This window comes from Passer montanus, unplaced genomic scaffold (assembly GCF_014805655.1).
Source record: "Passer montanus isolate IOZ18808 unplaced genomic scaffold, ASM1480565v1 scaffold195, whole genome shotgun sequence".
Classification (NCBI taxonomy): domain Eukaryota; kingdom Metazoa; phylum Chordata; class Aves; order Passeriformes; family Passeridae; genus Passer; species Passer montanus.
Window position 1 is genome coordinate 330,683 of NW_024366536.1, and position 20,742 is coordinate 351,424.

The window sequence follows — 20,742 nt, forward strand, 5'->3', positions numbered from 1 at the left end:
TGTAGTATATTAAAGCTTAAATTGATAATTAAAATAACAAGCTCAGAGCTAATCTCATTAAGTTGTGATTTTAATGGAGTAAACGGAAGCATTTTGCATATCTGAACTGGTGTCTCAAATGCAAACGCTGGCAGATGCCTCTTGCCTGCTTTCCCTTCAGGCTGCAGTGATTATTTTGCTTTTTTCCAGAGGCAAGATGAAGAGGATCGTGTTCCAGTTCACCCCCTACAGCTGGGTGAAGTTCGAGTGGAAGCCGGCCTCCAGCCTGCGCAGGTGGCTCGCCGTCTGTGGCATCATCTTCGTGGTGAGGACACCTCTCTGGCCCTTCTGTCCCCTGCTTCCAGCTTCTGTCACTCGGGCTGCAGCTCTGGGGGTGTTCCTGAAGCTGAGGCCAGGAGGAATCCCTTCCCAGTCCTGCAGAGCAGGGGGCTGTGTCCGTGTCTCTGGGACAGGTGACAGATTCACTGCAGAAAGGGCTGTCCTTGCTTGCTGACCCCTGTTGCTGGCAGTGGGAGCAGTATGAACTGGGATCTTTGTGTTCTCAGCAAGTTTCTGCTCCCCAAGGCACTGCCTGTGGGTGAAAGTAGCTCAAAACCCTTGGTTTTATGCAGGTACAGGTCACATTACAGCTGGAAGGGGCTGTATCCAAGGTCTCAGGCTCCTCTGAGCTCACTCCTGAAGCACAGATCTGCTTAAATCATTCAATTCTCCTAGAATTTTTTTTTTAAATTTTTTTTTTTACATTTCACAGCACACACAGCACCTGAGTGGGTGGAATTGTTTTATGCTGGGAATGCAGCATCTGAAATTCATACTAGTGCCTATGAAACTGAACTTGTCACCCACGTGGCACTGATAGGGAGGGTAAACTGGGCAGTTTAAATGCCTTTTTCCCACTTCTGCCTCTTTGCCAGCCAGGGGACTTTGGCCTTTGTGCCATCCATGGAATGTCACTTTGCTCTGAGCAACTCAAACTTATCTCAGCCCAGCAGCTGTGAAATTTAACTAAATCCATCCCTGTGACACTCGTGGTGATCCAGGGGCACTGGGCATGACCCAGGTTCAGTGGCACAGGACAGAACTCTGTGTTTTGCCAGAACAAACTCCCACCACCTGACTTCTGCTATAGGATACATTGGCCAAACTCATGTGGCACACCAGGCCTGCTCTGTAGGAGGCCTAAAAGAGTATAAATAAAATAGATGTTTCCCCAAAAGGTTGCTGGTTGCACCCTGAAGAAATGGGGTGCAACAGAGATCCCAGTGAATTTATACTGGACTGTGGGATTATGTTTCTTTTAGCAAATCCCAGCTTCAGCTGACAGGTTCTAAGCAGCTTCAGGTTCTGGCTCACTCCTTGGGTTTCAGCAAGGCTTAATGCCCTTTGTTATCACTTCTTTTGAAGTGACAATCTGGTGTCTCTCTGCTCCCTTAAGCACATTGCCAGGGTAGCTGCTCGAGAGAACATTTTGCTCTTAATTTGTAATCAGCTTTCCCAAGTTGGCTTTGAGGGTGAGTTTGCATAACTGAGAAAACCCAGCCCAGCCCCCCAGGATGTGCCCCTCTTGTTATGGTGGGGCTCCCTCAGCTGGATTTTGAAGGATAGGGAAAGGAAAGGCTGTGCTTTTGGGATTTGCCCTCAGTGTTTGTGCAGGTAGTTTGGGCTCTTTGTTTGAATTTCAAAACCTTGCTTGAAATTTGAGGTACTGCTTGTCCAGCTTTTTGTTGTGATTTTTAGTGCCTCTTCCAAATTAGAGGAAATGTTTAAAAACCCATTTGGTTTTGGGTTGGTGCTGATGGTTCAGTCAGTGATACTGAGCAGGGCTAAGAAATGCACAGGGGGAGCCATTCAGGGAGAGAGGGGCATTCCAGGCTTCATCCCGTGGTATTTTCCAAATGTAATTCCAGTGTCCCTCCTCCCAGTTTTTATTGGCAGAGCTGAACACATTTTACCTGAAGTTTGTGCTGTGGATGCCCCCTGAACACTACTTGGTGCTGCTACGCCTCGTGTTTTTTGTCAACGTGGGAGGAGTGGCCATGAGGGAGATCTACGACTTCATGGACGACCCGTAAGCCCCACCTCTCTGTACTTCCCATGTCGAGCTCCACGTGCTTTGTTTTGAACTTGCTCCAGCTTGCTGGCATCCATCTCGGGCACCAGTTCAGTTCAGCTTGTCAGGGACAAAAAAGGCTTAATCCCAAAGCATCTGCTTCGTGTTCCTTTGTTTTGGAGGTACCACTCTCACTCCCCCTGGTCAGAGAGCAGCTGTTGTTGAGGGCATTGTGTGCGTGCACTGTGTTAACCTCAGTGTCTGGTAAATGATCTCTCTGTGGAGAAGGGAATGTGGAAATGAGCTGGAGTGCCCCTGGCTCGTGGGCAGGGGAGTGCTGCACTCTGATTCCAGACCAAGAGCCAGGAACTGCAGTCCTTGGATGTGCCCTCTGGGGGCATTGGAGCCCAGACTAAAAAAATGTGATTCTTAAAGGCACTTCTTTCCTTGAGCCTTCTTCCCCCTGCCCCTCTGGAGCTCTCCTGGCATCCTCTTGCAGGTCAGAGGCCCTCGGTAGCAGGATGTGCTGCAGGTGAGGCACCACACACAGCAGTGCATGTACTTGAGACTGTTCCCACCTCAGCATCATATTTGTCCTCGCTGCTTTTGTTTCTGCAGACCATGTGAGAGCTGAGAAAGCTTTGTTCTCAAAATCACCTTTTCTTTTAATGTCACAACCTGCCTGAGCCCACATCCTCAGCCTAAAAGGCACCGCCTGGCTTCCAGGGGTGTTCATTGTCTGTCGCTGACCAACACAAAAAAGTGTCTGTGTTCAGAATTTAGGGTTCCAACATGGTCTGAAGATCAGTTTCCCTTGCAAGGCTTTGACTCCTAGAAGTGGGAAGAAGGGCCAGCCCACATTGCTTAGTCGGAATTCAGGACATTCCGCAGGGGCAGGATGCCCTGCCCTTGGTGTTGGACCTACTGGTTTGGGACGTGCCTCCAACTCACAGGTAAGAAGAGTCTCTGCCTCGCTGCTGAGCTCCTCTCCTTAGCACCATTCATCTTCTTGTGTTGGGGTTGCAAAAGCTCCTTTGCCTTCTGTCCAACCACGTGGCATAACACTGGAACTGGGGAGAGCCATCCCTGGCCAGTGCCTTGTCTCTGGCTCCAGTTGTTGCTGTTCTTTCCACGAGCTGGAGCAGCTCATCCCGAGCTGTGCATCCCTGTCACTGCCACCACCTCCTGCCGTGTTCCCTGCTGGGGGAGGTGACTGTCCCCACATCCTGGGGTTCCTGGCTCTGCTTGATGCCCCCCAGAGCTGACATCGGGCTGCTCCTGCAGAAGGGCAGAGCTGAGCTGAGCTCTTACCTGGTACCTTCTCTGCGGAGGGTTTTGTGATTCCTTCCTGCATTCCAGGCCATCCAGGCAGAGAGGATCTGCCCCCATTTGCCAGCTTCACTTGCACATCATTTCAAGCCAAGGATCCTTCAGGATTCTTCCCATGGTGTTGTAGGGAAAGTGTGATTTGCTCCATGGTTGTATTTACAAAAGTCAGTGCATTATTCCTTCTGGGAAGAGCAGGCTGTACCAGAGGCTCCTGGCTTACATCACATGGGAAACCTTGCTGACCTTTTCCTTTTGGAAACTCTTAATGTTCAAAGATTGGGAACTTCCACTGCCCTTCCTTGACAAAAATGTGGCTCACTGCCTTGTCTGGTGGTGATGGGATTGTCTGGGATGAACTGAGGAGGTCTCTTCAGCCAGCCCTGCAATGCTGGGTCTAGAAAGCAGTGAAATTCCAGCGTGAAGAATTCTTTTTCTCATTCAGCCTTCTGAGTATCTGCAGGCAGTTCTGGGGCTTTGCTTGCAGGACCTTGGGCTGAACATGGTGACAGTGTAGTGCCTGGAATTGTGGTAGTCCCAGAAGGGGGTGAAGCTTTCCGTCCCTCACACACCACACGCTGCCTCTGAGTTCCTGAGGACTGGATGTGTGAAATGTTCCTGACCAGGAGTGTCTTGATGCATTTGTAGTATTTGACCCAGTCACACATTCCTGATGGAATCTTCCTCTCACCTCCAAGGAGTCTGCATCAAGGCCATGAAGTTTTATCTCCTTCATCAAAAGAAAAATCTTTCACATCTTTCCTGAATATTAGGGCAGGAAACCAGCTCTCTTCCTCAGCAGCCTTAGGGGCTGCCCAGCTCTTGTGTTGGGGTTATCTTTGATTCTGTTGTCAGAGAAAGGATGGCAGAGGAAGAAGCAGCCCAGCAGAGCAGAAAGCTGCCCTTATCATCCCAGCAACTGGAATTCCCTGTGAGAGATCTGCTGCTTCTCTTTTCATCTCTGCCTGTGGGTTAGGGCTGGTCTCTGCCCATTTAATCTGTCACCACCTGGAGCAGTTTCTGCAGCCCTTTCATCCGAGCTGATCCAGGCAGGATACCTTTTAAGAAGGAATGCACTCATCCCCTCTCCATCAGCACTCACCTACATTTGATTTATTCCGTATTTTTTCCCGGTGTATTTGGATGATTTGGTGTAGCTTGAACTACACTTTGGTCTCAAATATGGCTCTGGGTCTCGTGTGTGAGAAGCTCCTGTTTGGAGCCATACCCTGAACATCAGCTGGTCTCAGGCTGGTCAGAGAATGGTTTCCTGTGGGTTTACCTGGGAATGGGGACACTTTGCTGCATTGTGTGGTGGTGAAGTTTAACTTTTCTTGCTTTTAGAGCCTCTGAGAGGAAACTGAATTAACACCAACGTGAAAGTGTCACTCTGCAGAGCCTTAGAGCCTGTGTGATCTGAACTAGACTTGTAGGACTGTGCCAAGCTGAATGAAATCACTGCCCCAGCTGTCTTTCTGTGCAGATTTCTCCACATCCCAACTTTTACAGCAATGAGATGTTTTTGTCTGTGTTTCTCCTGCAGGAAGTTCCACAAGAAGCTGGGCCAGCAGGCCTGGCTGGTTGCTGCTATTACTGCCACGGAGTTCCTGATTGTCGTCAAGTACGATCCCTACACGCTCACCCTCTCCCTGCCCTTCTACATCACCCAGTGCTGGATCCTGGGGATTATCCTGGTGCTCACCTGGACAGCCTGGCGCTTCTTCATCCGGTGAGTGGGGCTGCAGCTGGGGCTGGCCAGGGTTTTTAGCAGGATTTGTTCAACCCCTGTCCTCAAATGTGCTCCCTGAGACTGTCTGGGGAGAGAGCACGGCTCTCCTGGGTGGGTGCAAGTTCTGAAATAAACAGGGAGCTCCCTGGGACTGATCCTGGCAGTTTCCTGTCTGGATCATGGAAAGCAGCTGCACAGGGCCTAGGGAATTAGCAGCCTTCCAGTTTTGGAAGGGACCCACAAGAAAGCTGGAGAGGGACTCTGCATTTCAGGGGCTGGACGGACAGGACAAGGGGGAATGGCTCTGCACTGAGAGCAGGGTTAGGTGTGGTGTAGGGAAAAATGAGGGTGGTGAGGCACAGGGTGCCCAGAGAAGCTGTGGCTGCCCCTGGATCCCTGGAAGTGTCCAAGGCCAGGCTGGATGGAGCAGCCTGGGATAGTGGAAGGTGTCCCTGCCCATGGCAGGAGGTGGAATGGGATGAGCTTTAGGATCTCTTTCAACCCAAAGCATTCCACAATTGTTTGAGGTGCAGTGCTGTGTGGAGGGGGCAGCAGTGGCTGCTCCTGCAGGATTGGCTGTTGTGCCCTGGCAGTGGTGGGAAGAGCCAGACACCAGGCAGAAACACAAACTGCCAGTGAATCAGTGCCATCAGCAGTTGTAGAAATGCCCAGCCAGAGGCTCCAGGGAGTTGTTATCCCAGGAAGCAGAGAGGTTCCTGCTGTTCCTCCCGCAGGCTGGAGCTGTGTCCTGTGTGTGTTGCAGGGACATCACCCTGCGGTACAAGGAGATCCGGCGGCAGAAGCAGGAGCACAGGCACGAGAAGGACAAATGCCTGAGCAACGGGGATGGACACTCAGCCCTGCTGGATGAGCCCAACGGGAGCAAGCTCCGGGAGAGGAAGCTCTGAGCACGGACACGGGGCTGACAGGAACTCGCGGTGCCCGAGCAGGCCTGGTGCACAGTCCCAATCTTATCCTACCTAACTCCTAATTGTCCTTGTTAGTGTTCCAGCGTGTGGGAATCCTCGCGGGGAGGATGGCACTGACACAGCCCCCCTCTCTCCTCGTGTCACCAGGGCGGGGCCAGAGGAAGCCTGTGTGGAGGGAGGTCAGTGCTGACCCCGCACAGGTGCCGTGTGTCTTCCTGGGAACCAGGTGTGGAGATGGGGCTCAGAGCATGGCACACAGGGATCTGCTGCTCCATTCCCAGGGAGCCGAGAGCTCCGTGGGGCGTTTGGGCATTAGGAACACTTGTTCTGGAGTGTACAGAGACCAGGCATGGGAAATGAATTCTGCTCTTCCTGCTGGAGCTACCTGGGGCTGTGGAGGAGGATTGGGTGAAGCGCTGGGCGAGGTGACCGCGGGCACCCGGGGACGTGTGGCCAAGCTGCATTTCTTGCACAGGATGTACCACGCTGCACTGCTGCTCCAGCCCCTCCGTGGGGCATCCCTCTGACTTCCAGCAGCCTGCGGCACGTGGGTGGTGTGCCCCAGCTCTGGGGAGACTGACAGCTTCTCCTTAGCTCTTATTTTTAATTTCTCTTTTAGCCTCGGTCATCTCTTAAATGTAAGGGAAGGTGAAGTGGGAAAGGTCAACCTGCCTTCGCTCTGCGGAGTAAAACGTGTCACAAGCAGAAACCGGCAGTGTCCCCTCAGTCTGGAGTTCTTTGCTCTATCCTCAGCTGGGTTTGTGTCCCCACTGCTGGGGGTTTGCTCTGGGGTCTGACAGGGGCACGTCAGGCTCTGCTGCCCTTTGTCACTGCCCTGTTCCCTCCAGGATAGCTCCAGAGTGAGCTGATCCCTGCAGTGTCACACCCCTATCCCTGTCCCCCTGCCACCAGCAGGCCCAGGCCGAGCACGTCCCTGGCACAGCACAGCCAGGGAGCATCCTGAGCCAGGCAGTGTCTCTGCTGGTGACTCAGCATCCTGGAGAGGGAATTGGAAGCCTGGGCAGCTTTGTTTCCCCAGGTCATTATTCCAAAATGTGAGAGCTCCACTAATCCACATGGATTCTGTACCCTCTGCTCCGAGCCCTTGCGTCGCTGGCCCGGGCATTGACGTCACCCTGCCACTGCTTAATCCAATCTGGCTGTATTTCAGGGAAGTGTTTATCCAGAAGGAAGTGACACAAACGCCACAGTACAATTCCAAGAGTTCAACCCCAAACTTCTGAAGTGGCAGGGGCTTGCAGAGCTGCTGCCCAGCACACATCTGGGTTTTTAACCTGGTTTTGTCTTGTATGGGAATGACAGCCAACTGCATTTCTCCCAGGTTTAGTTTGTAAAATGCCTTCCACCTATAAAAAGTGGGCAGTGGGAAGTCAGGAATCCCCAGGTGGGGAGGTGGCCAGGTGACACAGGGGGACTTGTCACTGCACCCCTCTCCCGCCAAGGGGCCACTTACCTGCGCTGGCAGCACCTGGTGAGGAATGTCCAGAAAGATCTGGGAGCTTTTACCTCATACGTGAACCACTGACTCATCTGTCTGCATCCAAGGGATCCCAGGGACACTCTGGATCCTGTCCATGTAGTTCTGTATGCTGGTTTGTCCTTTAGGACAATGTGTGCCTGTGAGTCCTCTCTTGTCACCTCACACACACAGCCAGGGGGCTGAGGGGGAGCTTGGGCTGAGGTTTTCAGGGAAAAAGATGGGATTTGGTCATTGCAAACTCACCCGGCTTTAGGAATCCTTTTGTGATCACCTGGGAGCAGTGCTCACAGCAGCCTCATAGGGAGGAGGTGGAAGGAAGCCAAGATTCCTCGTGGGAATAACATTTGGTGTGGCTAAAATGGGATGCTGTGGGAGGGCAGAGGTGGCCAGCTCCTGCTTCCACACACAGGAGTGTCCAGCTCACCTGGGGCATGTCTCCCACCTGTGGTCACACCAATTTCATGGAGAGTTGGCCAAAGGTAAGTGTTGGCTTTAAAAAGGAGGAGTTTTCAGTGGGTGAGTTGGAGTCTGTGTGAGGCTGGATGGATCCAGGTGCCCAGCTTGGGAATTCCCAAACCTCAGCCTGATCCAATCCCACCTGGAACAGCTTTAGGGGTCACTTTAGCCCAGAGTGTGGAGTGGTGAGCCCTGAGGTGCCGAGCAGGAGGGTGCTGGGTCCTGAGCTGTCCTGTAGAGGGACATCCTGCCACATCCCTGGGATGCAGAGGAGCTTTGGGAAGTGGGCAGGGACCATGGCCTGCTCTTTTCCAGCTGTACCCAGAGGAAGAGCCAGGAAGCCTCATGGAAAGGAGCCTTAGCTGCTCTCCCACCCAGGCAGCATTTTTTGTACAAAATTTGTGTTTTCTCCCTGAAAATAAACTTCCACCAGGAAATCATGGGAGCATCTCCCAGTGCTGCCCTCCCTGGATCTTTCCAGAGCAGGGAGCCTGCTGCCAGCACTGAGCTGGCCCCGTGGCTGGATGTGGGTGTTCCTGGGAATTACATGTCCTCTGGAATGTCACAATGCTCCATGGCCTCTGGCCCCATCTTTTCTCAGTTGTGTGGGTGTTCTTTTCCCCACAAAATCGCAATTATTCCATTTTCTCCAAGGAAAGTGTTTCTCCTGCTGTCTGAAATTGCTCCTTGCTGCCCTGGAAGTTGCCAGACGTGAAGGTGAGGTGGCTGGAGCCATGGATGTGAGGGCAGAGAAAGGGAAGATCCCACAGGAGGGTGTGAAGGCACAGTCTTCCAGTGGCTGTGGTGTGGTGGGCATGGAGCCAAACTGGCCAAGGGGCTTTTGGGACCAGACCCCAAAAGGTTCCACTTTCTGCTGCAGAGGGAGAGGATCTGGTGGTTTTTTTTTAGGAAGATCCAAAGCCAAAACCTTGCTGGACAGCCCCAGGTGTCCCCATGGCAGGAGGGACACAGCTGGAAGCTGTTTGGGACAAGGGAGAACCCAGGGATTCCGCTTTGGGGTGGTGATCCAGAGACCCCAAGGGGCTCTGCAGCCTTTGAGGGACAAAGGGAGGGGACATGGGACCCCATGGAGACAAACACTCGTCAGGATCCAGGGGAAGGAGCAGCTGGAGATGCAGAGATGCAGTGGGATGGACCAGGGAGTCCCTAAAAGTGGGATTTGGGGAAGCCTGGTATGGCCAAGCACACAGCAGAGGGTCTCTGGTGTGGGATGAGGGATCTGGCGTTGTCCCTCCTCACTCCTGGCTGGGATTTGGGATGCGTTTGCAGGGGTTTGGGGTGAATTTCGTTGAGGTTTTTTTATGGCAACTTCCTCAGGGAAGCTGGGAGCCTGGCAGGCAAACCAGAGCGAGAGACCCCCGGGGTCCCCAGGCTGGGCCAAGCCCCGGGGAGGGTTTGGCGAGCGCAGAGACCGCCCAGCTCCTGGCACGGGTGAGCGGCGGCTCCGCCCCGGGCTGGGCTGGGCCAGGGAGCGGAGCCGCTCCCGGTCCCGCACCGCCGGGAAGCATCCCGGCCGCGGGGGGCATCCCGGGTCCAGCCCGGATCCATCCCGGATCCGTCCCGGGGCCGGGCTCTGGACCCGCAGGGACCCCCGGGCAGCGGCGGGGGGCCGGGAGCATCCCGGGCTTGGGGAGACCCGTGGATCCCGGGGCTGAGCTGGGGACCCCCGGGTGGCGCGGGGGGCTCTGCCCGGTCCCCACCGCCGGCCGGGCGGGCCCCGGGGGTCGCGGGGTCCCCCCTGCCCCGTGGGAGCGGCCAGAGCTCGGCGGATGCCGGGGCCGCCCGGGGGTCCCCGCGGATCCCTGAGGATTTGTACCTGTGCAGGTAAAGCGCGGGGGGCACCGGTGTGGGTGGGATGTGTCCCTTCTGGGGGGCTGGGGAGGCGATGGGTGAGAGCAGAGCCCAAATCCTTCTGTTCTGGCAAGTTTGGGATGCGTCTTTATCGGTGCCAGGAGTAAACTCCATCCCGCTTGTGTGCCCTGCGGCTGGAGGGGGCTGGCAGAGCAGCGCTGCAGGACCGGCACCGCCGGGAGCTGAACCCAGCACCGGCCTCGGCTGCCTGGGCCAGGACAGGGAGGGAGGACGAGCAGGGAGACCGCTGGAACCTGGGCTGGGACATTTGGGGACTGCAGAGTGCTCAGGGGGTCATAGCCAGGCTGCTCCCGGTGCTTTGGGAACAGCAGCTGGGGTTTCTGTGCCTGTGGCCTTGGCAGCAGCGAGGTGACAGCCCCATGAGGGCTGCGGGACCCCCTTTTCCGCGGGGACAGGTGGCTTTGATGCTGCTTTTCTCTCCCTCGTTGAGCTGATTTGTTGTCCCTCCGAGCAGGAAAAGGGACCCGAGCTCTGCAGCAGCTCCCAGGGAAAATGAAGTTGCTCTGGCACTGGGGTATTGGGACGGATGGAGAGGGCTCTGCACCCCAAACCGGGGCTCTGCACCCCAAACCAGGGCTCTGCAGCCTGATCTTGAGGTCTGAGGGTGAAAAACCCATCAATCCCTGTGCTGCCAGCAGCAGGAGAGCAGTGCCTCTTCCCTTCCCGATGCCTCAGGCTTGATTTCCCAGGGATTTGAGCAGCAGGTCAGGGGGATGTCAGAGCAGCTCGGTGCAACGCTCCAGGGAAGAGCTCAGTTAACAAAAAAAGGCCATAAATCCTTCCCCCGAGCACCTCCACCCCCGTTTCCTCGCTCAGGAGAGATTGATGCTGTTTTCCCAACAGGAAAATACCTCTGGGTTTCATCCCAGTGCTGAGCACTGCAGTCTCTTTCCAGGTACACCTTGGAAATCTGCTTAACTTGCTGCTTAGAGCTCATTAGGGAGGGAGGTTTTGGGGAGAGAAGCTCTGAAATTCCTTCTAATTTCCAGAGGAAATTGGGAAGAGATGGAGGGGGTTTAAAGGGGAGGTTTGTCTTCCTGCAGGGAAAGTCAGTCCTGAAAACTTTGCTGTTCTCATATTAAAAATAATTGGGAAGCAGGGAGAGGAGCAGAGCACCTTGCTTGGGCACAGGGGCTTTTCAGGGCAGAAAAAGAGGCAGTTTAGGGTAAATTTTCATCATGTTTCTCTGTTAAGATGTCCGTTTTCAGCACTAAACAGCAAAGTGGGCCTTGAGCTGAGCTCAGCCCATGACATGAGCTCAGTACGTTCCCAGCCAGGGCAGGAATGTTTTATCCATTGCACGGGGAGATTTGTGCCAGAGGGGGGAGGTGGGGAGGAACTGGGCATCTCCCAGCCCCATCCCAGCATCCCTGTCACTTTGGGTTACTCAGGGCTCCCCTTCCTCCATCTCCATCCCAAGGATGGGCCACGTGCCCCTGCAGAGGGGGCCAGGCCAGCACAGCTGATATTCCATGCCATGAAATTCCCACTTTTGCTGTTAAAATGCAAGCCTGGATGGTTTTGGGGGGAGTTGATCACCCCCCACTGCCTGGGAGCACCCAAGGGGAGGTGGAAGGTGGGGCCCAGACATTGCAGAACCTTCTGGCTGAGGCCAGTCCAGCTCTGAGTGGGCTTTGGGAATTCTGGAGAAGGGCTGGGGGGCTCTCAGGAAGGTGTGGGGGGTTTAGGTGCAGTGCTGAGGTTGTGTCCCCAGGAGGTTTTGTGGGATCCCACCAGCTCTCCATGGTCTGTGATTCCCCAGCACGGATGCCAGGGAACAGGGGGTGCTGGTCAGTCCTCGTTGGATTTGCTTGTGGGTGTTTTTGGGGATCCCAAAGCCCCCTTTTCATAGCAGGAGTAGCTGGCTCAGATAAATCCCCCCCAGCATCCATGGTGCCTGTGCTGGGGTCTGCCTGGCAGAGCAGCTTCCTTTCGACTGGGAAAAATCCTTTTTGAGGGGGGAGCCAACAGAGCTTTCCCACTGCAGGAGCTGATTCCTGGGGAAGAACATCCCCTAAACCCCAAAATGGGGGAATGGGGCTGCCCCTCCTCGGCTGGGCCCGGGGCAAAGCCTCGGGAGAGGCTGGGAAACTGCAGGAGGCAAAGGAAGATTTCAGCTGGGAAAGCAGCAAAGGGCTTTGAGGGCTCCTGGAGGGGGGACTCCGCACACAGAGAGGATGGGAATGTCGCCTGTTTCAAGGCTGCCGTGGTAAATCGAGCGGCTCTGCCCCTTCCCGAGCTCCTGCCGGTGCCTGGGAGGCTTCAGCGCGTTTGCTCAGCGCCTGCGAGGGGAGCCGGGGCCGGGAGCCATGCAGGGGGAGAGGTGATGGAGCGTCCCTGCTGGAAAATCACAAGGCGTTCGCTTTTTGAGTTCTCCCCCTCCGTGCTAACGCCGTGTCTCGGCATTCCAGGCTGTCCCCTCGCAGGGAGCGTTTGCCATGGACACTGGGCACGTGAGCAGATCCCGCTTCAGTGGTGAGTCCTCCCCGGGGAGCCGGGAAGGGTTTGGGGCAGAGCTGCTGGTGCTCACACCGAGCTCGTTTTGGGGAAGGGTTGGCTGGTCCTTTCCATGGGGAGAAGCCTCTGCTCCGTGTGCCCGCTGGGTTTTGTTCCCTAAAGCGAGGGTAAAACCCTTAAAACCTCCAAGTTTTCCAACATGAGTGCTCAGCCCTCAGAGACGGGCAGGAATGAGGGGGAAGCAGGTTCCAGTCCAGCTGGGATTTGCGCTTGGAGTTCCTCAGAGGTAGGAGCCAGTAAAAGACTATTCTGCTATTTTTATTTTCATTCCCAATTTTGCCCCTCCACCGCAGCAGGAGCCTGGGAGCTCTGGCACGGGAAGCCTCCAAGTGCTTCCCACAGGATCCTTGGCCGGGATGCAGGGATAGAGCAGAGCCCTTTGGGGTTTGGATGAAGCAGGGCCCGGCTCCCATCCCAATGCTTAACCTCGGACACCCCTGCGGGCTGCTCCCGGGATCCAGTTCGCTTTGGCTGGGAGCACTCAGTTCCCCCCGCTGTTCCGGCTGGAGGAGGGCAGGGGGGAGCAGCAGGTTGTCCCTGCGCTCGGGTGCCATGTGGGAGTTCAGCCCGGCTTTTTCCGGCTCCGAAGGAGGGAGCGCTGCGGCGTGCCGGTGCCGGAGGACTCGGGCATGAGGAATCCGGGATGAGGAATCCTCTCTTTTCCCTTCTCCGTGCGGCTCGGGGCGCTCGGGGCCGGCCCGGCGCGGCAGCGATGCTGCAATGCAGCACCATCCGCTCGCAGCCGAGCCCGCCGCTCCCTCCCCGCTCGCTCCGCCGGCTTCCAGCAGCTTTTCCCTTTGGTTTTTCCCTTCTCCCGGCTTTTCCTGGCATGCCCGGGCAGCAGCTGGGCCGAGGGCGATGCAGATGTGCGCAGGGCACATCTGTCAGTGGGACAGAGTGAAGGGACCCCCGGCACCAGGCGGGTGACACAGCCGCTCGCTGGGAAGCGGGCTGGGACACGGGAGAACTTCATCTCCCGGGAAAGCCGAGCCGGGGCTGGCATTTTCTGGCTGGCAGAGCCTCTGCCCGACCCCTTTGCAGCCACCCGGGTGGGAGCCGCGGTTTGTCCGCTCCCCGGCCCATCCCATCCTCGGAGCTTGGAGCCGAGCTCCCGGCGCGGAAGCAGCCGAGGCTGAAGGCTCCTTCCCGGGGCCGTCACCGGCTCCTTCCCGGGGCCGTCACCGGCTCCTTCCCGGGGCCGTCACCGGCTCCTTCCCGGGGCCGTCACCGGCTCACGGAGCCCCCTGTCCCCGCAGTGGCCTCCAGCCCGCCGCGGTGGGAGATCGGGCTCTACGCCGCCGGCGCCCTGGCGCTGCTGGGAATCGCAGCCATCAACCTGTGGAAGCTGTGGCGCTCCGGGAGCTACCCGGCCCCTTCCCCCTTCCCGAACTATGACTACCGGTACCTGGAGCAGAAGTACGGAGCGGCGTGCCCGGACATCAGGAACAAGGTAAGGGGGGGAAGTCTGTCTGCTCTCCTTCCCTTTGCGGGATGCTGGAGGGGTGGGAATATCTCCTGGATCCCCTCGCGGGGTGGAACAGCCACAGGCAGCAAGCTGGTGCTGCTGGAGATTTTTGGGGGATCGCTGGAGCTGGGAGCTGCGGGAAGCTCTGGGCTCGCTGCCGCGGCAGCTTGAGGCCAGGCAGGGGCCGGGATGCATCCAAGGAGATGCCGGAGAAGCCCAGCTGGGGATGGAATGGAATGGAAAGGGATGGGATGGGATGGATGGCAGCGCCTGCTCTCCTTTCCCTGGCAGCGAGGGCTGGCCCCGGGCTCGCAGCGGGCGCCAGGCCGGAGCTCCTCATCCCGCAAGAGCAGCCTGAGGGCAGAGGACACCTTGGAGAGCATCCAGGAGCTGGGCAGCCTGGAGCTGATGGGCAGAGACCTGGGCCTGGCCCACTGCGGCCCCCTGCGGAAATCCATCTCGGCCGACTCCCTCAACTCCATCTCGTCCATCGGGAACAACTTCGGGCAGGATTTCACGGTGGGGCAGGTGGAGGTGTGCATGGAGTACGACGGGAGGGCGGCCGCCCTGCACGTCACGCTGCTGCAGGGCAAGGACCTGCTGGAGAAGGAGGAGGCGCGCTTCGAGTCCTGCTTCATGCGGATCAGCCTGCTCCCGGCCGAGCAGATCGTCGGCATCTCCCGGGTGAGCCCAGCCAGAGCCCCCCAGAGCCCTGTGCACACCTGGGTTGTCCTGGGGTTTTGGGCAGCAGCCTCCCCTGGCCGCATTCCCCAAGGAAGTGATGGGGTTTGGGAGCAGGGAGCCACAGGCATGCCCGGATCAAGAATGGCTGACACAGGATCTAGGGGATATCAGCTCCCCAAGAAAGTGATGGGGTTTGGGAGCAGGGAGCCACAGGCATGCCCGGATCAAGAATGGCTGACACAGGATTTGGGGGATATCAGCTCCCCAAGGCATTGGTGGGGTTTGGGATCAGGGAGCTCCAGGCATGCCAGGATCAGGAATGGCAGGCACAGGATTTAGAGGATATCAGCTCCCCAAGGCAACTGTGGGGTTTGGGTGCATGCAATTCCAGGCTGGATGTGGTTGATATGAGATTTTGGGGTGGGTCTCAGCTCCCCACAGCAGTGATGGGATTTGGGAGCAGAGAGCTCTGGATTGGCACAGGACTTTGAGGGATGTCCCAGGTGGGTTTGCACATCAGGAACTCGGCTGAGGCAGGAATGTCTCCCCTTGGCTGGGATTTGGGCTGACTTTGTCATCTCTAAGCGTGGCTGGTGGCAAGTTTTTCTGCTTGGCTGACCCTGCTGGGGAAAGGAAGGGGTCTGGGGTGGCAGTTTGGGCAGGTGCTGCTGGAGTCTTCCCATGTCCCACAGTCCCCTGAGTCCCCACAGCAGCCCCAATGCTTTTCCCCTCCCCACAAAGGACATGGCAGTGGAAAATCCACGTGGCAGCACTGACAGCCACAACCAGGGTTGGATCTGCTGCAAAACGTCCCTTTTTAAGTGCCTCAAAAGCTGCTTTTGGAAAGCAGGAGCCTCAGTTTTCTTCTAGCAGCTCCTCAATTGCAGAGTCAGGTTGGTTTAAGCAGGATATTCCAGCAAGGAGTGGGAATTTGCACTCCATTGAGGCACCTCTCCACTGGGGTGGAGGTGCCATTCCATCCCCACAAACTGGCTGCTGCCTCCAAAATATTTCCACAGTGCCCTTTTAGACCATTTTCCCATTCAAATCTCTGGCTCTTTATTTATGCTCTGGAGATATTTATTATTTAGTGTCATTATTTATAATTCACCAGCACAATTTACCTCCTTGGCTGCCCCAAGGCCATGGATAAAGGCCCAGCTGCTTTTTTTTTTTCCTAGTGCTTCTGGAGGGTTTTTAAATAGCAGCTCCTGTTTGGTTGTATTTGATCCAGAGCTCCCAAAATGCAGCATGGGCTGCAGACAGACAGTCTGTAAAATCTGTAGGGCTTTAAAATCTGCTCTTCACACGGAGGAAGTTCATTCCCCCCGGGGAACTTGATCCAGAGCTCCCAAAATGCAGCGTGGGCTGCAGACAGTCTGTAAAATCTGTAGGGCTTTAAAATCTGCTCTTCACACGGAGGAAGTTCATTCCCCCCGGGGAACTCTGGAGGTTGGTGGTATCCAGTGGGAGAGCATGGACTAAGAAGGCAGGAATGGCAGGTGCTGCTTTTGTGTCCTTTATCCCAGGGATGGAGCAGGGCTAGGAGCAGGCTGAGACAGGAGAGAGTCCGTGGAGGAGATGAACCCTCTCCTGGGGGGCTTTGGGGTGACAGAGCCCCACAGAGAGGTCCCTACTGCACCCAGATTTGGGTGGCTTTGGGGAGCTGGTGCTTCCACTTTGCTCCATGCTATCCAAGGCTGCAGCTTTCCATCCCTTGGGACAAACCCCTGGTTTGCCTGTGACATCTTGGGTGCTGAAACAGGGCTGGAGTAGGGGGAAAAATAATCCCTAAATCCATGACTTCAGAGCATTTCCCCTCGGCCAGTTCTTTGGGATCAGCACCAGCAGGATGAGCCATGGGAGCTGCTGCTGCCTCTGCTAACAGGGAATGATCTGACACAGGGACAGCATCAGCCAAACAGCTCCATTCCCACTGGGCACATCCAGGACTTGGTTCTGCTTGGAGAAGGGCTGGGGGTTGCACCTTGTAGCCATAAATCCTGTTGTGTGGTATGGCCAAGCTGGATGTGCATCCGCACTCCCAGGAGCTTGGAATCTATCTGAGAGCACTGGGCCAGCTCTGATTCTCTAATTAACAGAATTAACAGGCACCGGGGCAGGTCACAGCCCTGACTTTCACCCCAATGGCCGAGCAGTTGCTGCAGTCAGGTCGGGAATAAATCCTCCCAACTGGATGGGGATGCCCTGGGGATGCCTCCCTGCAAATCCCCACGAGATGGGGCAGAGCAGGGGTGCAGCCCCAAGCCGCAGGGGTGCCAGGGCTATCCCCGCTTCCCACGGCAGATCCAGAGGAGCTCGTACTCCGTGGCCTTCGACGAGCGCTTCTCGGTGCCGCTGGACGCGGCGGCGCTGGAGGAGAACAGCCTGCGCTTCTCCGTCTTCGGCGTGGACGAGGACGAGCGCAGCGTCAGCACCGGCGTGGCCGAGATCAAGCTCTCCGACCTGGACCTGGCCACGCGCCCCTTCAACGCCTGGCTCTACCTGCAGGACACCAACAAGGTGAGCGGGCAGTGTCCCATCTCCCAGCTGGGTTTTGGGACGTTGTGTGCTGACTGTCGTGTCCCTCAGGCGGTGGACACGGTGGGGGAGATCCTGCTCTCCCTGAGTTACCTGCCCACGGCCGAGCGGCTCACGGTGGTGGTGGTCAAAGCCAAGAACCTGGTGTGGAGCAATGGGAAGGCGACTGCAGGTAAAGGGGGGCTGCAAGGTGGGGTTTGTCCTGATTTATCCCATTTGCTGCACGGGAGTGGCTCCCTGTGAGGACAGACCTGCTGGGAAGGGCCACCAGAAAGGGTCCCCCCGCTTTGTCCGCACCGCTGGGGACACGTGGGACTGATCCCTCTCCTGCCCTCCGAGCAGATCCCTTCGTCAAGGTGTACCTGCTGCAGGACGGGAGGAAGATCAGCAAGAAGAAGACAGCGGTGAAGAGGGGAGACACCAACCCCGTGTTCAACGAGGCCATGATCTTCTCCGTGCCCGCCATCGTGCTCCAGGTCTGGCCCAGCCCGGGGGGCTGGGGAGGGGGACACATCCCAGCGCTCCTCAGGCTCCCCAAACCCACTAGTGGGGAGCTCCTGGGGGTTGTGGGGTTCTGGGGGTTGTGGGGTTCTGGGGGGTGGTCCTGGGTGTGTGTTGGTCTGGTTTGGGGTGGATGTGTGGGGGCTGTTGTGGGGTACATAGATGTGTGGTGTATACGGAGGTGTGGGGACTGCTGTGGGGTGTATGAATGTGTGGGGGCTGTTGTGGGGTACATGGATGTGTGGGGCTGTTGTGTATAAGGATGTGTGGGGGTTGTTGTGGGGTACATAGATGTGTGGGGTATACGGATGTATGGGGACTGCTGTGGGGTATACGGATGTGTAGGGGCTGCTGTGGGGTGTGTGGATGTGTGGGAGCTGTTGTGGGGTATACGGATGTGTGGGGACTGTTGTGGGGTATACGGATGTGTGGGGACTGTTTGGAGAGGTGTGGATGTGTGCAAATGGCTGCTGGAGGGGGGATGTGTGTGGGGTGGAACTCTTGGGGAGGATGTGGATGTGTGGGTTGGGATTCAGCAGGGTGGACAGGGCCAAGATGGGTTTAGGGGATGTGGGGTAAAAAGAGGGGGATGTGTAAGTGTGGGGGGTATATGAGGATGTGTATTTATGGATTTGGGGGTCCTTGAAGAGCAGGGGGTGTGTTTGAACAGGCTGGGGGCACAGAGGGCCGTGTGTACGTGGGGTATGGCAGGGTAGGTGATGACACACAGATGCGCTGGCCTCGTGGGCGCGTGTCCCCCGGAGAGGGCACAGGGACACGGCCTGGCTGGCCGTGCGCGTGTGGTGACAGCGCCGCGCCCGCCAGGAGCTGTCCCTGCGCGTGACGGTGGCCGAGAGCGGCGAGGACGGGCGCGGTGACAACACGGGCCACGTGCTCATCGGGCCGGCGGCCAGCGGCATGGGCACCACGCACTGGAACCAGATGCTGGCCACGCTCCGCAAGCCCGTCTCCATGTGGCACCCGCTCCGCAGGAACTAGGCCGCATCCTGGGGACAGCGGGCCCGCAGCGGGGACTCGGTGACACCCACAAGGCCGAGCTGCCCAGGGGCACCCGGAGCACACGGAGAGAGCGGCTCCGTGGGCACGTTCCGGGTCAGCCCCGCACGCGCTGGGCCAGAGCTGCCAGGAAGGAGCCAAACGGACCAAAAGCAGCAGGAACGTCCCCAAACCGCGGCTCCCGAGCGTTCCGTGTGCTCCCAACGGCCTCGAAATCCACGGAATCCTCAGATGGGGACTCAGAGAGGGGGGGGGGGATTCCTTTGGAAGGTGGATTTTGGGTGGGAATCGTGAGGGGGGTGACAAAAGCCAGCCTGGCGTGGGTGGTGATCCTGAGGGGATCTTTTGTAGTGACTTTGGTGCGCTGTGCCAGGGTTGGAATGTTTCCAGTGAGAATGGAAAAAGGGAGCAATAACAGCAGAAAATCAATTGTTACATACGGCTTCTCCTCCCATCTGTTCCCCCACACAGTGAGTCCCTGCCTGTCTCCACTGGCTGGGATTGGTTTCCAACCACTTGGTTTCCAGCGTCTTGGGTTTGAGGTCAGATCCACGCTGGGAATCATCCCCTAAAGGTGCAGTAGGACCAGGGGCAGCTTTTCCCACCCCAGCCACTTTTCCAACCCAAATTCTCCCTCAGAGTGCTCAGGACAGCACTCCAAATTCCTGCTACTTAATACAACTCTCACAACTGGGGATTGTTTTTTCCAGCCCCTAATCCTGGACTTGGGCTGTGACTTACCCTAGAACTCATTTTATCCAGGATTCGGGCATAGAGAGGAACATCTTGGCCTTGTGACCCAAGGCAGGTGGGAAAACTCCCTAATTTTATAATTTTTAAGCCCAACTCCTGTTTCAGGAGGAAGGAAGAAGAAAAGCCCATGTGGATCCTCTCTGCTGGTGGGCTCTGGCCCAAGCCAGGTTTGGGATTTTTGGGGAGCCAATTCCCACTCTGGTTTGTGGAGGGTGATGGAGCCCCTCATGGCACAGGCTGGAGAGCAGAGAGAGCACTGGGGCCACATCCCTCCTTGCCTGGAGCCTTGGCTTTTCCCTGCCTGCAGGATGCTGGTGGGAAGCCAGGCTGGGAAATCTGGGGGTGTCTGGGACTCTGTGCCATGGAATTGGCACCACGGGATGAACATGGGCTGGGATGTGGCTGCTTGGATGATCTGAGCAGGGAAAAAGCTGTGAATAAGCCATTTATCTGTTTTTCCCTGATTAAAAAGTAACTCCAAGGTGAGTTATCCCCTGAGCTGGTGGCACCTTTGCCTTCCCATCTGTGCTGCCTGACCTTCCCTTTGGGACATGGCTGTGATGTCCCTGTTCCATCATCCCCCTCTCCTCTTCCTGCCCGTTTCCACTCACCGATGTCCAGATTCCCTTGTCCCACACTTCCTCCTCCCCACTTCTCCCTGTCCCACCTGCTGCCAGGGGAGCCAGTGCCATCCCTCCATGGGTGATGCACAGCAGCAAGGCATGGAGGGGTGTGAAGGATGAGGTTTTCTGAGGGATGAGGAAGTTTTTGTGGGAAGTTGCTCACAGCCAGTACTCACAGCCCACAAGGTTTGGGGGAAAATTTGCTTATTAGCTATCCCAGCCAAGTATTTGGGAAGAGATGGACACAGAAATCCTTGGCTGTTTGGCAGCTCCTGCCAACTGCTGAGCTTTACTTGGGATGAGGTGAGTGACTTCCACAGGTGCTGGAATCTGTGATGTTTAGCCCCAAAAGAATGGGGAATATGTGGGGTTGGCATTTTTAAAGTGCTCCTCTCCAGCCATTCCTATTTGAGGCACCTTTGCACCTTCTCCTTCATCCTGGGGACAAAAAATGCTGCTGGAGCTATTTTGGGGGTGGGATAGATGGCCCCTGTGTGAAGGATTAGGAAAATGTCCAGGATGGACACAAGGCTCTCTCCCACCCGCAAAGCTCATGTGGTTGCACCTGCTGTCACTGTGGGCTTTCCCAGTGGGAATCAGCCTCCAAGGAGCTCTCTGGGAAGGGCAGGACAGATCTGGGAAGGGACAGGCAGCAGTGAGGAGGGAGAGACCTCCCAGTGGCACAGGAAGGCTCTCCCAGGGAAATGGTTCCATGTGCTGAACCAGCTCCTTGTGGTGCCAGCACGGTTTGGGCTGG

General features: G+C 56.7%; 2 protein-coding genes across 3 annotated transcripts in view; both read left to right on the top strand.

The window, feature by feature from the left end:
• PTDSS2 (phosphatidylserine synthase 2) overlaps positions 1-6,745 on the top strand; it is a 28,754-nt gene extending 22,009 nt beyond the window's left edge. The window contains exons 9-12 of the mRNA XM_039706604.1: positions 190-304; positions 1,923-2,068; positions 4,920-5,105; positions 5,869-6,745. Coding sequence (XP_039562538.1) covers positions 190-304; positions 1,923-2,068; positions 4,920-5,105; positions 5,869-6,013 — 592 coding nt within the window. The 3' untranslated portion in view covers positions 6,014-6,745. The remainder of the gene's footprint in view (positions 1-189; positions 305-1,922; positions 2,069-4,919; positions 5,106-5,868) is intronic.
• Positions 6,746-8,752: 2,007 nt separating this feature from the next.
• On the top strand, positions 8,753-19,044 carry SYT12 (synaptotagmin 12). 2 transcript variants are annotated; one of them, XM_039706607.1, is made up of 9 exons: positions 8,753-9,836; positions 10,728-10,779; positions 12,296-12,359; positions 13,658-13,851; positions 14,158-14,550; positions 16,858-17,073; positions 17,143-17,263; positions 17,434-17,567; positions 18,418-19,044. In XM_039706607.1, exons 3-9 carry the CDS (start codon positions 12,323-12,325, stop codon positions 18,589-18,591), a joined length of 1,269 nt encoding a protein of 422 aa, XP_039562541.1. In that variant the 5' UTR covers positions 8,753-9,836; positions 10,728-10,779; positions 12,296-12,322; the 3' UTR covers positions 18,592-19,044. The 2 variants fall into 2 exon arrangements, with proteins under 2 accessions (XP_039562541.1, XP_039562539.1); XM_039706605.1 differs by lacking the exon at positions 10,728-10,779 and having other exon boundaries at positions 8,755-9,836.
• The last annotated feature ends 1,698 nt before the right edge of the window (positions 19,045-20,742 follow it).

Bases quoted from the DNA above. Each gene is read 5' to 3' on its own strand.
- SYT12 (XM_039706607.1), top strand. From the start codon at position 12,323: ATGGACACTGGGCACGTGAGCAGATCCCGCTTCAGTG. The intron at 12,360-13,657 runs GTGAGTCCTCCC...CTGTCCCCGCAG, and splicing joins GAGCAGATCCCGCTTCAGTG to TGGCCTCCAGCCCGCCGCGG. The intron at 17,568-18,417 runs GTCTGGCCCAGC...CGCGCCCGCCAG, and splicing joins TGCCCGCCATCGTGCTCCAG to GAGCTGTCCCTGCGCGTGAC.